Raw genomic sequence first — 14,077 nt, 5'->3', positions numbered from 1 at the left:
AAAGGGCGCTTAAGTAAAAGAATTCCGAAATTGTAGCTCTTCCTCCATTGAAGACGAAATGCTTAACCTTGGGATAACGGTCCATGTTCTACTGTTTATACATACCTAACAATATTTACACGTTTTCGAGATGTTATCGTTTTTTTTATGAGATTTTTGACTGAACCTTTTTTTTTGCACATTGCGCTTTAGTTTGTTCTGTCTTGTGTCTTTTTATTATTGCCTTTTTAGCTTCGACGGAACTGATTTGGAAGCTTTGAGAATTTGTAGTGCGCGGTCTCTCCTTAGAGAACCTGGTATGGAAGCTTTACGAGCTTGTATCCCTTAGGGTCTTTGTCGTAGGCCCAGAAACGTCGGTATAGGCTACGAGAGCTCGTAAAAATTTATGTGAAAATTTTTAATACAGTTTTGAATTTTATAAAAATTGTGAGATAAATCGAAATTTTCAATCAATTTACAATTCAGGGTGTCTCACCGGGAACTGCGTCGATCGATATCTAGGAAAGTACTGCTCCGAAAAATTTGAAAATTTGGCAACATGGCAATGTACGTCCCTGGGGCAAACACAACTAAAATATCTAGAACTCTTCAGCACTTCCGGTTATACCGGAAGTCGTCACCAACTTCCTTATTTTAAATGGGACATCCTTATATGTTATTGCATTTTTGGATTCTACGTGAAATTTGGGGGTCACTTTATTAAATATTCCCTTTACCTAGGAGTTATAGATTTTGAGATATTAATATCTAAAGAAAAAATTTGACAGATGCAACGGTCCGCGGAGATGCTAGTAACTCTTTTCAGGAGCGTGATACCAAGTGTATTTTTGGTACCTGCAAAGGGTATAAGTAACACTAAATTATGATATACCAACAAATTAAAACATTTAATACTAGGTGTTCCATTTTTGCATTTACATTTTGATAACTTCAAACAGCTATAACTTTGTTAACTTAAATGAAAACCCCTGTATTTTTTACTATGATAAGCATATTGAAATTTCCTTTCAAGCCATACAAGCATTGTTAAGGTTGCCGTTACTATACTTTTAGAGATATTTGCAATTTTCTACTTTTTGGACACTTTCTCATATCAGACCTGTTGTCAAATTGGCCATCACCAGAAACACTGCAAAAACAATTGAAATAACTTAACATTTGTCAAGTTAGTTGTTAAATTATTGTTGCGTCTGAATAGATTCTGCTGAAAATTTAAATAAAAATGCCTGGGGATTGTATAAATTATACTAACGAAGATTATTTTAATTTGTTTGTTTTATGAAAAAAAAAGTAGCAAATTTTCCACAAGTTGAAATTACTTTGTCACTTATTATTATTAGAGGAAGGTGTAGGTCTATACCGAACCTTGTATCATTTACAACTTAGGTCCTATCATTTTTTTAATACGGAAGCAAAAAAGATAAGAGAGTAAAATATGTGAATAACCTTGTACCTTTTTTTGTAATTGTGGATCAGCGTGTATATTTATGTATTGATTGGAAAAATTATAATAAATGTGTAATGAATACAAAGCATCAGCGTGGATTTGTTTTTAGTGACATTATCTTTGTGTAAATTGTCAAAGAAAATAGATACAAATTTTTGAAAACGCTAATTAAAATACGAGTATGACAGTTGACACTTCTATTTCCTTCCATTTTGTACCACAAAATTTGACATTTTATAAAATATTCGATTGCTAATCTGACGCATTGTCAATTTAACGTTCGACTAAGTGGTTGTTTTATTTGTTACAAAGTGCAGATCGTACGAAATAATACCTAGTTTCCATTAATTTGCGGCCAGCTCTAAGGAATTGTGAAGCCAACAAACGCGTACTATGTCTAAATACCAACACAAGTGCAATTTGCACGTCCAGGATGACTACGGCCTTCCCAAATTGGCACCCAACGCACATTGGACGAAAAAATTAGGCAGAGTTCTAAGGAAATTAGTTCTTATTAATCCCAACCACCCCAAATGCAAGTCACTGTTCCGCAGCAAGTCGGTAATTTTGAGAGAAAGAAAAATTCACACCTCTGGTCCAAATTTCTTTGTGATTCACCCTCTGAGCACCCTCAATGCAATCCTGAATGCAACGTTTGTCATCTTGTGGCTTTATTTAATGGTAATGGAACCGCTAATGATTTTCATGGCAATGACTAAATATATTGAAAATGTGCATAGAATTGTGCTAACCCCGGTGCAGCTGGTTTTGATCTTATTATTTTTCAACAGAGGGTACATCGATAAAAAAACTAATCAGATTGTATTAGAATTCAAAAAGATAATCCGCAGGTACTTATTTACGTACTTCATTTTCGATTATCTGAGTACATATTTCGCCATTGATATACCGGCACGTTGGATACTACAAAGTGATAAAGAGAAGGAAGGTGCAGAAAGGTTGGCATATAGTCTTCGTATATTTGCATACAGTATAAGGATTCATACTTTAATAGAATTCATGGATCATTCTCTTCGCAATATAAAATTAAATAAAACGTTAAGATCTCTCTCATGTTATACAATAAAAACGTACCTTATTCTTCATCTCTTTACTAACGTAATAGTTGCCGTACCATACTTATGGTACGTGTACACGAACGAATATTCACCACGTTCATGGTTGATGACGACTGGTATATTTTTCAAGCAAAAACTGTATCAGAGATATTTCGAGACTTTCCGTATGGTATGCTGCCTCTTCTTCGGAATTCCTCATACTGTTATGGAGGTTCTCAACGAGCAGATATGTGCAGTGATTATATCCTTTACTGGAAGGCTGTACACTCTATACCTTCTGGCTGATATATTGAGATTACTCGGCATAGCTGGTGTCTCTGAGAGCATGTACCAAAGAAATATGTCCTTAATGCAAAGCTACTTGGCTAATCAAGGTGTGCCAGATAATTTAAAAAACAGGATATTCGGGTATTGCAAATTTAAATTTCAAGGACAATATTTCGAAGAAAACGAAATCAGGAACACTCTTTCCCATAAATTACGGGCAGAATTATTCTTATTTACTGCAAGGGAGATGATTCAGAAGACGCAAGTTTTCAAAAATTTACCCGGTCCTGCGATTGGCAGCATCATGGAGGTCATGAAATGCGAAACGTTCTCTCCCACCGACATTATTATAACCATAGGTTCCGAAATAAGTGAAGTGTACTTCATATCCTCTGGCACTGTGGCTGTCACGAACTCGGCTGGCTACGAACTGTGTCACTTGGAGGACGGTGATGAGTTCGGGACTAGTTGCCTCTTCTTCAAGCGGCAGATCTACGCGGTGGTGGCAGTAGAAACGGCGGTGGTGTTTGTCATAAACAGGAACCAGTTTATGGAATTTTTGTACCCTTATCCTGAGGTAATGAACGGATTTTATCGTTCGGCCAAGGAAAAACTTGCCAAATTAAAAAAGTTGGAAGATACTGTTACCGCACGGAGTATCAATCTACTTTCTCAACTTGAGAGGGGAAATATTTTAGAAAAGCGTGACAAAAGGCTGACCGCTGACGAATGATTGATTTTATTTTGCTTTATTAGAATTAATTTGGTTTAATGTTATGTTTTCGCAGTCATTCTTTGTGTTCAATTTAATTACTTACTAAATAAAGATATTAATGCTACATTTTATCTCTTTTATTTCGTGGAAGTAAGTCCGTTCAAAGTTTTACAATAAAGTCCTCTAAGACAAAATTATTTCATTCCTGGCGCTTTCTAAATGTCAGCTTTCAATTTTATAGAATAGCAACCACCATTTTTAAATTTAAAACAGTTTAATATTAACTATTATTTGGATATGTAAAAAATGATTAGGCTATTTAAATTTGCGTAGCAAAGATCAGACGAAGAGTAAACTTTCTGGGTTTTAAATATAGGTAATCATTACTGCTAAAATGTAGAAAAGTATCACAATCACTTTATATTGACTTGGATTTTGATTGGCTGTTGGATTATCATCATTATCCCTTAGCATTGCAAATCTGATTGTGCAGTCACATATTGAAATCGGGTTGAGTGACGATGCCAGTTATATCCAGCTTCGCTTGCAGTGCTGGGAGGTTGGTCAACGTCTCGCCTAGGAAGGGGTTAACAAAACGCTCGGGAAAAGTAACTGTAAATGATATTAATGTTCAGAGCGCTTAAAAATTGGGGAAGAAGAGTAAATAAATCGAGGTGCGAAAACTAATTTGGCAGGAATGTTTTTTGCAAATAAAACGTTTTATAATATTATTGACTACCACAATAATTCGAAGAAACATGTTGGGAATCGCTGACTCCATCGATAGCTCGACCGACTGTTTTAGTGTAGGGAAAGAATTATTTGTTGCAGCTACGAAACCAACCCCCTCTCCCGTTTTCGAGGGTGCTAAATCCGAGATCCCCTTTCTAACCCTGCACATCCCCCGCAGTTGGCCAAAAACCAACCCTTTTTTATTTCGGTCAGCGATGAACACTATATTCCTCCCCCCACCACCACCAGGTTTTGACGATGCTGATTACGAATAAGATGCTCGCGACTCCTCCAACCCTCGCAACTCCCTCGAACAGACCGAAACCACCCTTAATTTTCGTTCTCACCCTAAAAACAAGCTCCATGCCCCCCTGCCTTTTCAAGGGTGCTAATCACGAATATGATGATCACTACCCTCCTGAACCCTCTTCACCCTATCAAACGGGTCAAAACTACCCCCAATCTGATTTTACAGAATCTAACAAGGTAACTTCCCATTTTCGAGGGTGCACATCGGACTGACAATATCATACAATCCTTGAAAAATTGTGTAGATGCTAAGAAAGGAATAAAAAAATTGCATAAAATCAGATAAGGGGTAATTTTGATCCATTCTAGTGGGTTGTGAGGATTGGGGAGGTTTGTGGTCGGAAAGGGATATAAAGTTATCGCTGGGGCCCGAAATAAAAAAAGGGGTGGTTTTTCGCCAAGGGAGGGATGCGTAGGATTAGAAATTCAACGGATCTCGAATTCGGATTAAGCGCTCTCGAAAACGGGGGACGGGGTTGGTTTCGTAGCTGCAACAAAACACGTATATCAAACAAACTGTTGTACTAGCTCGGTATCCCGCCCGTCACATTGTCGTTTTACAAAAAAAAAAAAATACACTTTCACTTAAACATTTATTTGTTTGCTGCTAATAAGTTTCGCTGTTTCAAATAAGTTAATTTTTGACACTAATAAATGATTTTTTTTGGCATAATTACGCGCACTTAGACACATTTTGTCGTTAATACATGTGTATATCTTCATATTTAAAATGTTAAAAAATATGATGTTTATAACTGGACAGTTTTAAATAGAGGGTGTCTCCAAAAAGTCTGGATCTAAACCAAGTTACCTTAGTTCAAAACTTAATGATTTTTTAGATACAGGATGTTGAAATTACAATTTTATTTTAGTTTTTCTTCAATACTTTCTTTATTAACTTTAGTAAATACATAAAACTTGGAATGAAGGAGTTTTTTGGGATGAGAACTTGAAATCTAGTCTCGAATTTAATTGCTTATTTAAAGTTTTTGTTGGAAGTCTCTTTACAAATTCGTGCCCAGTTGTTCTTCCCCTCCCCATGTTTCTCGTACAGTTTGTTTATTATTTTTTGTCAACTTTCCGGAAAGGTGGATAGGATGAAAGGACCAGCACGAAGTCTAGATATGAACCCTCTAAACTTTTTTGTTCGGGTATGTATGAAACAAAATATGTACCGAACGCCTATTGTCGATGCAGCAGATCTTCAACAGCGTATTTTTTCTGTAGCTAATGAATTTCGATAAATGTCCGTCATTTGGGAGCATGTTTATTAGCACATGGAAACAACTTTGGACAATTTTTGTAAAGCATATCGTCTATTGGTAGTAAGTAATTTGTTTATTCGTTTCATTTTTGTAACTTTTTAACGAGATTTGAATAAATTTCAGCATATTCGAACACAAAATTTAAACCGCCAAAACCGCCACCAGCGCTCTAGCACGGCAACTTCGATATTAAAGTTACAGCTGGCTGCCGCACCAGGGACGGCATTAAATTTGTTTAAACCTTCATGTGATTTTTTTTTTTCAATTTAAAACGTAATGTTTTAGACCATCAGTTACTTAATAAAAGTTGCTCATCGCAACCTTTATCACCCTTTTTAAGGAACGCTCTTATTTCAGAAACACTCTGTATTTTCAGGAACTTTGAGGACGTCTAGCGGCGAACCGAAGTGATTTCGAATATAGATGAATTGGCCTATTTTAAGACCAGGAATCTGTGGCCTTCAGTTGCACACGCACTTAAGAGATACCTTGTGTGACTACACATTAGAGTAATAATAATTATTATCTCACCGACACAGAATATATGGCATTCGCATAAATAAAGACATGTATTAAATATAATATGATGTCTCTAGGCTAAAACAGTTTTAGAATGATATGTATTAAAAAATTTTGTTTCTTGGTAACACATGCAGTAGGTTTTGACGTTTGTATGTCTGTAAGTACCTCAAAACTGAGGTTGTATGAATGAAAAGCGACAGGCAAGCATGTCGCTTTTCGCACATGCGCTTCAGTTTTGTAACAATTTTGCCCGAAACAGTTTTATCTGATGAACAAAACCGTCCATAAAGTAATGTATAGCGCCTTTAACTGATTGAGAAACTTTCTAGTCGAGGTAAATAACAGAGCCACACATGGATTTGACCGAACTATTATATCTTATAGTATTTTGCAATTCTGAATTTATATTCGTGATTAGCGAACCTAAAAACCCCCACAGTTCGAATATAGCATTAATCTGAAACCTTTACATACTAAATTTTTCGTAATTCTATGCGTTTTTTGCAAACCTCGATTTCTGCTCGATTTTTTTGAGGTTAGGTGCTGTATGATTTCTAAAGGTGGATTTGAATTCAGCGAGCCCAAATACATATAGCTATGCTAATGTGAAAAGTAATTTTTTTGTTGTTTTTTTCTCATACTTAGTCTATTTTTGCTATTTTTGACCTATTTTTTGAGGTTAAAAAAATGTGACGTGTTAGCGCAGTTCTGACAGTGGATTCGGATTCAGCGCGTCTAAATACTAAAAAAAAACAGCTAAAGCGGATTTTGATTGCCTGGTACGGGTTTACATAATTATTAAATACTGAATAATCATGCTGGACGCAATAATTTTCATTTTCATTTTTATCTCTTTCTAGCTATTTCAAATTGTGACGGAGTTCTATAGACTACAAAAATGTATTCTTGACACTAGAATGCATTATTTTCGAGACAAATGATGAAATGTTAGATCATGTTCACTAATGTTTATGAAATACATAAGATTCATGATACAGTAAAACCTCTGTTAGTGACCACCTGCGTCAAAAGCGACCACTTCTACATGACGACCGATTTTGAATTCTTGTGTTCTTGTGTTTTAAAAGACCTTTCTCTTAAACGACTGAAAGCACCAAATCCAGTAGGATTTTCCAGCATACAACAATGCTAAAACCGCTCCCGTTAAAGGGCAATAAAGTACCATAATAAAAGTAGGTAAAATATTATTTAATGATAATGTAGTTCGCATAATTTATTTTTTTAACGTGGTTTTAATTTTAGTTTTATTTTGATTTCTTAGGTGTTAACGTATATACAGGGTAGCCCATCGAAAACGTACCGCAAGGCATTACAGGGTAGTAATGAACTTTTAGGCAAAATCCAAAAACAGGTAAAGTTTGCTTCTGAGGGGGACAACTTGTGGCGCAAAAAGCATANATTTATTTTTTAAACGTGGTTTTAATTTTAGTTTTCTTTTGATTTCTTCGGTGTTAACGTAAATATAATCAAACACATTTTGATCATGGCAGAAAATGGAAGCATTTTTCCATTAAAGAAATAATTGACATTATCAACGAAAGTGAATGAGTGAGTGCCAGGAAATTAGCTGAAAATTTTCAAGTAGGCAAGACTCAAGGGACAATATGCTACAAAATAAAGAAGGCAACGCTTAGCAAAATAGACAATTTCTTAAAACCGATGAGCATGGCGTGTCCCAAGTCATCTTCAGTTGGTTTTGTAAGGCTCGAAACAAACCCTTACCAACATCGAAGCCAATAATTCAAGCAAAAGCCTTTGAAGATGTTCAATGCCAAAGGACTCAGTGACTTCTGTACAACAAAGATCTTTGTGTTAATTAAAACCCCTGTCTTGGAAGAAAAACCGCAAAACTACGAATTGCAATTTTGTTCTGCGCAAATATGAAAGGGGAGAAGGAGCCGCTAATTATGGGAAAAAGCAAAAATCCTCTCAATATTTTTAAGGGGCGAGCATCGATAAGTGGATGACAGCTAACATAACGACGACATGGTTTCACAAGTTTGATGCCAAGATGAAGAAGCAAGACAGAAAAGTGGTGTTGTTTTTGGATAATGCAACATCTCACTCGAAAATTTCACGGAACTTATTTTTCTTCCGCCGACTGTTACCTCACATTGCCAACCCTTTTAACAAGGTATAATTCAAAATTTTAAAATGCTTTACAGAAGTTACTTTATTAAGAGATTTTTAACATATGTGGATAGTGGATGCCCTCTTCAAGAAAATAGAGAAAAAATATTACCATAGCCAATGCTTTGATATGTATATCTGAACTTATTATCCCCAATAACAATAAAAAAGTACTTTTCTAAAGCCGTATATGTGATATCGATATGGATGATTTTGAAGATGAAGACGATATTCCACCCGCATAAAAGATCCATTTATAAATTTGAAACAATTTGCAATGATAGTGACGTGGTAACAGAAACTATAAAATTGACCATCAGCGACTGTATTGAAGAGAGATCAGAGAAACAAGTAACTCCGATTAGATTCTAAAACTGAAAATGGGGAAGCTGAAAGTATTTCATTGTCAAATATTTCAAACCTATTAGAAGCCTGCAATTTTTTTGTTAGCGCAAACAGTTTTGACATGGCTACTGATATTTCCAGGTTATTACTGAAATATGAATCTGAATTGTATCAGAGTAAATTTAAAAATATGAAACAATCTTCGATAAACGATTATTTTAAAAAATAATAATCTTAATCGTACATATTCATGATGTACTCGTATGTATTGTTTCGCCGCGCCGCGCCATTATTCTGTGGCTAGAAATTGGCCTCAATGATTTGGGATCGAGGGGGATTATCCCTCTTTATCCTGCCTCATCTCGTGTAGGCCNTATAAAATTGACCATCAGCGACTGTATTGAAGAGAGATCAGAGAAACAAGTAACTCCGATTCTAAAACTGAAAATGGGGAAGCTGAAAGTATTTCATTGTCAAATATTTCAAACCTATTAGAAGCCTGCAATTTTTTTGTTAGCGCAAACAGTTTTGACAAGGCTACTGATATTTCCAGGTTATTACTGAAATATTAATCTGAATTGTATCAGAGTAAATTTAAAAATATGAAACAATCTTCGATAAACGATTATTTAAAAAAATAATAATCTTAATCGTACATATTCATGTGTATGTATATATGTACTCGTATGTATTGTTTATTTATACATACCTACTTCTATAATGTAGGTATACCTATTTAGTTAAATTTAGAGTATGAGTAATTTGGTTCTTTATAAATTTAAACTACAATGTACATGAATAGTTATAATTTTGATGTATTCTCTTTTAAACTATCACCTCTCTTTAGTGACCATTTTTTGACTTTCCTTGGATGGTCGGTATTAAAAGGTTCTACTGTATTGAAATGTTTATGAAATAAAACTCTCACGGTATTTTATTTTAAAAATTGATCAGTTTTACAATATGCTTAAACTTTAAAACGATCATATTTCACATAAACAAAAAAAAAGTGCAGCGTCAAGCTATTTATTCATAAAATTAAATTAAACACATAGAACTTCAATAAATTCAACATCGAATTAATCTAAATTAATTACAACACCGCGAACAACGATAACAACAAGCTTCAATGGTCAAAGGTCTGCCTCTTCTCAGTTGACTGGGGAAATCCCCATTCAGCACATAAGAGTAGCACAAGCACATCAACTAACTTCTTTTCATTAGTCAAAGCTGATTGTCCCACATATCTGAGAGTTTGTGGCCCATAAAATTTTCTATTTAACGTAGCGTACGGAACTGCAAACTCTTCGGATGCTTGTCCCATTGTCAATAGCCTACTACGAACAGCCGCCAATGCTCTTTCGAGGATTATACGTTCTATTAGCACTAAAGCCTAATTTTTTTATATTTCCGCGGCATTGTATCTGAAATAATTAAAAACTTTTTGTTATTAGTGTCACTATTAAAATATTGTATACATTTATATTATTATTATTCTTTATTTTACGTTTATTTCACAGCACGGCTATGTATTTGTCAGTAATGGATAAAAATAACTTTGATCCCCTCCGCCCCTCAGAATGTAGTTATTTCATAAAATAATTATTTTAAAAACAATTAAGTTTCCTATTAAAATGAGACAAGTGCCAGTTTGTTGTTGAAATACCACTTTGCAAATTTGCGATCATTACATTAACGTAATTGTATTCAAATTTTTCACATAGTTTGTTTACAGACTTTGTAAAATATTGATATTTTACACATAACATTCGATAATTTTTTACATCACCCTTACTTATCCTTAATAGCAGTAAACACCTCACACGACGCGCTAGCCGTCTCACTTATCGATGACTAATACTCAGTGGCGGTTTTACCATAAGAGCTGCGGAGCTGCAGAACACATAAACTTTTATGTATTTAATCATATTAAATATCAACTAAATATTTAAAGAATCCAAATATACTCTCGCTAAAATAAATCTAGGAGCTTATATTGTTATTTATTGCGACGCGAGCTACGCTCCTTAATATATGCAATCTCATATACAAAATGTGTGGACAGCGAACAATTACATGCGTCCTTTGTTTTTATTGGCTAATCAGGCACGTGACCCAGTACACGAAGATAGGGGCTTTTGCGGCTGCAATAGCAACAGCCACTGCGCTGCAGTAAATGCAGTAATATTTCGTACGTGGTATGTGGTGGTTTATTTCTGCGAGCGGCACGTGTGAATATTTTCGTTTAGGCGTCTACGGATATTATAGTTATTAAAATGAATAGCGTTTCGTTTAAAAAAAAACTTTATTTGGTTCTCTGCCTTATGAGGATAAACTAAAAATAAAAGAAGTAAAAGTTATAAAAAAACAATAATGTATACACAAAAGCAGAGTGGGTGTGCGGGTGTGATTTAAAATATTCACTGTTTTGTTTTCCGTGCTTACTTTTCGGTGGGGATAAAGCATGGACAATATACAGTGTGAAAGATTTAAGTCATTAAGTCTTTAGGTAAAATAAACATAAGAAGTCAGTTAGATTCTGCATATTGGGATAATATACGGAAACATATGAACAGGTAATGAAAAATCGTCATGTATTATTTAAAATCATAGATTGCATAAAATTTTGCGGAGCTTTCGAATTAGCACTTCTCGGACACGACGAGACAGAAAATTCGGACAACCCTGATGTGTTTCGTGGACTCATAAATTTTAGTGTAGATCTTGACGACATTTTAAAAGAACATCTAGCCACATTGGTATGACCGGGATTTTCTGTGATTGTACCGGGAATTAGCTGTATGGTCCCGGATTTCGGATTTGCACGTATAACTCCCGGAATATAATATAATGTACATATATATAAAAAAAGATAAAGAAAAAATCATAACACGCCGAGGAAAATTAAAATTCGTTGAATCGTTGGTAAATTTCACAAACGATTTTTTTTTATAAACAATATTCAATAATTTAATAAAATATATTTAGTTTATTCCAATTTATTATACCATCAGTAGGTAATTCGTAAATGGATATTTCAAAAAGGTATCAATTTCAAAAATCATTCTTGTGAAAATCTGTATTTTTTTTATAAATTCATTGTTCCTTGAAATTCAGAAGTGCCAGGAAAACGCGTGACCTTGAAAATTTTAAAATTTTTCGCCTGCGGCGCCATTTAGAGACTCCGGGCACTTAATATCTCGGAATTCAATTCAACAAATGTAACAACCCTAAGCAGAACACATTCAATCAATGTTCACGCGCCGCCACTGCTAATACTTGTATTCGATCTAGCATGGTAAATGGGCGATACGCGGGAATATTTAAAAAAATATACCCATGATCCCATTCACCCCATCTGATCCGTATCACCCCGTTTGACGGTACTCTACAAAGCTATTATTTCACCTTACTAACAAAATACTGAATATTTCTTTTTATGTGGAATGAGTTCCAGTTTTAATTTACTTAAATTAGAAGCATTTTATTGTACACTTACAGAAATTAAGTCAATTTATCTTGTCGATTTTTTACACTGATGCACAATTTTAATTTTTTTAATTTTATTTTAGGTATATAAGAATCTTTCAATGTGTTGTGTTGTTGTTTTATACACATACGAATTTTTAATGATAATTTAGTTATCAACAAAGTATTTTGTATGCTTTAACCCAATAGTGGATTTTCTGAGAAATATCGAGGTCATGGGTAAATTTTACTAATGACATCGTGTTGAGCACCTCAAAATACTGGGAAAATTATATATTAGGAAAAAATCTGTTTTGACCCATATTTGGATCAATTTTCTCACAAAGATTTCACCGTTCTCCGAAATTTCTTGCGAAGTCATGAATTTTGACTACAGGATCGTGGTCAGCGCATCGAATTCCTTCGAAAATGATATGTGGCTTTCTTGGGTGTGGTTGACGTATCCTTGTGAAGATTCAACTACAGTTCTAAACTTTTTACATGCGTGTTGAATTCGTGCCCAAAGTTGATCACGTGTTTGTAATGGTTGAAAATAGACTAATGATTTTAGGTATTCTCAAGCACAGAAATCGCCAGGATTTAAATTCAGAGACCTTACTGGTCAAGCAACTGGACGCCCTCTTTCGATCCACTGCTGTCCGTAAATAGCATTCTAAAATTCGCGAACAATTACCCGAAGTGAAACCACAAATTCTGTCGAATATCCAAACGTATATCATCTAATAAATTTGGTAAAATATACTCCAAAATAATGTATATAATCTTGTCCATTTAGGCGATTAGGCAGTTGCACAGGTTCTAGGAGATTATTTCCAAAAACTTCTATCCAAACATTTATGCTAAATCTATCCTGATGTTTCGTCTCTTTTTAGCATGGGACTTGCCACTAACATAAGAATACTGATGAGCATTCTGCATATTAAAAATTCCGTCCTTCGCAGAATAAAATATCAGAAAAAAATTAGGGTTTCGAATTTTTTAGTGTCGTAACCAGTTAGAAAATTCAACACTAGCGGGAGAATCGGTGTCTTTCAATGCCCGAACTTTTCTAAAATGAAAAGGATATAGGTTTTCCTTGTGCAAAATGTCTCATATAGTAGTTCTTGAAATATTCGAATACATTGCAGCCAGCCTTCTACACTAATTTCAGGGTTTTCCTCAACTTCCGGTAATGTGTCTTGTTTTTTAGGAATCATTGATCCAGTTTCTCTTAATCTTTGGTGCAGTTCAGTAAAGGTGCTATGAAGAAGATGACTTCTATTCGGAAATTTTTCGACGTGCCGCTGTTCGAGTTACGTTGTATTTCAGCGTACACTAAATGCGCATCGGCATATTCTCCTGTCGTAAACCTGACAATTTAAATTAAGAACTTGGAGAAAAAGACTTTGATTGAAAACTAATTTCTAAAACTGATATTCACAGTATAGTTACCGGTTGCTATGTTATCTGTTTTCCAAAGCCAACCACTAAATATTAGCAAAGAATTTCTAAATTTTATAATTATGGTACGAAAAAAACACAAACATTTCAAATAGATTTTGCTCGCATACGGTACATCCTAACCAAGTACCAGACAAAAGTACCTCTTTAATCTAGAATACTCCGAAGTTTTCGATTTTGATAAAAAATACCAAAAATTCGAAGATAAAAAAATATAATTAAAAATATCAGTTGACATTCTTAAATGTGACGCCTATGGTTATAATTAAAAGATCACTTTTACATCAAAAGGCTGTCCGTATAAGAGTTAACATAT

General features: G+C 34.5%; 1 protein-coding gene across 1 annotated transcript; it reads left to right on the top strand.

Moving 5' to 3' along the window:
• Positions 1–1,840: 1,840 nt before the first annotated feature.
• LOC108907740 (potassium/sodium hyperpolarization-activated cyclic nucleotide-gated channel 3-like) lies at positions 1,841–3,526 on the top strand. Its single transcript, XM_018711535.2, has one exon. It carries the CDS (start codon positions 1,841–1,843, stop codon positions 3,524–3,526), a length of 1,686 nt encoding a protein of 561 aa, XP_018567051.2.
• Positions 3,527–14,077: the final 10,551 nt, after the last annotated feature.

Source organism: Anoplophora glabripennis, unplaced genomic scaffold, assembly GCF_000390285.2.
Source record: "Anoplophora glabripennis isolate ALB-LARVAE unplaced genomic scaffold, Agla_2.0 scaffold393, whole genome shotgun sequence".
NCBI classification, from domain to species: Eukaryota; Metazoa; Arthropoda; class Insecta; order Coleoptera; family Cerambycidae; genus Anoplophora; species Anoplophora glabripennis.
This window is presented reverse-complemented; position numbering and strand designations above follow the sequence as displayed.

Bases quoted from the DNA above. Each gene is read 5' to 3' on its own strand.
- LOC108907740 (XM_018711535.2), top strand. From the start codon at position 1,841: ATGTCTAAATACCAACACAAGTGCAATTTGCACGTCCAGGATGACTAC.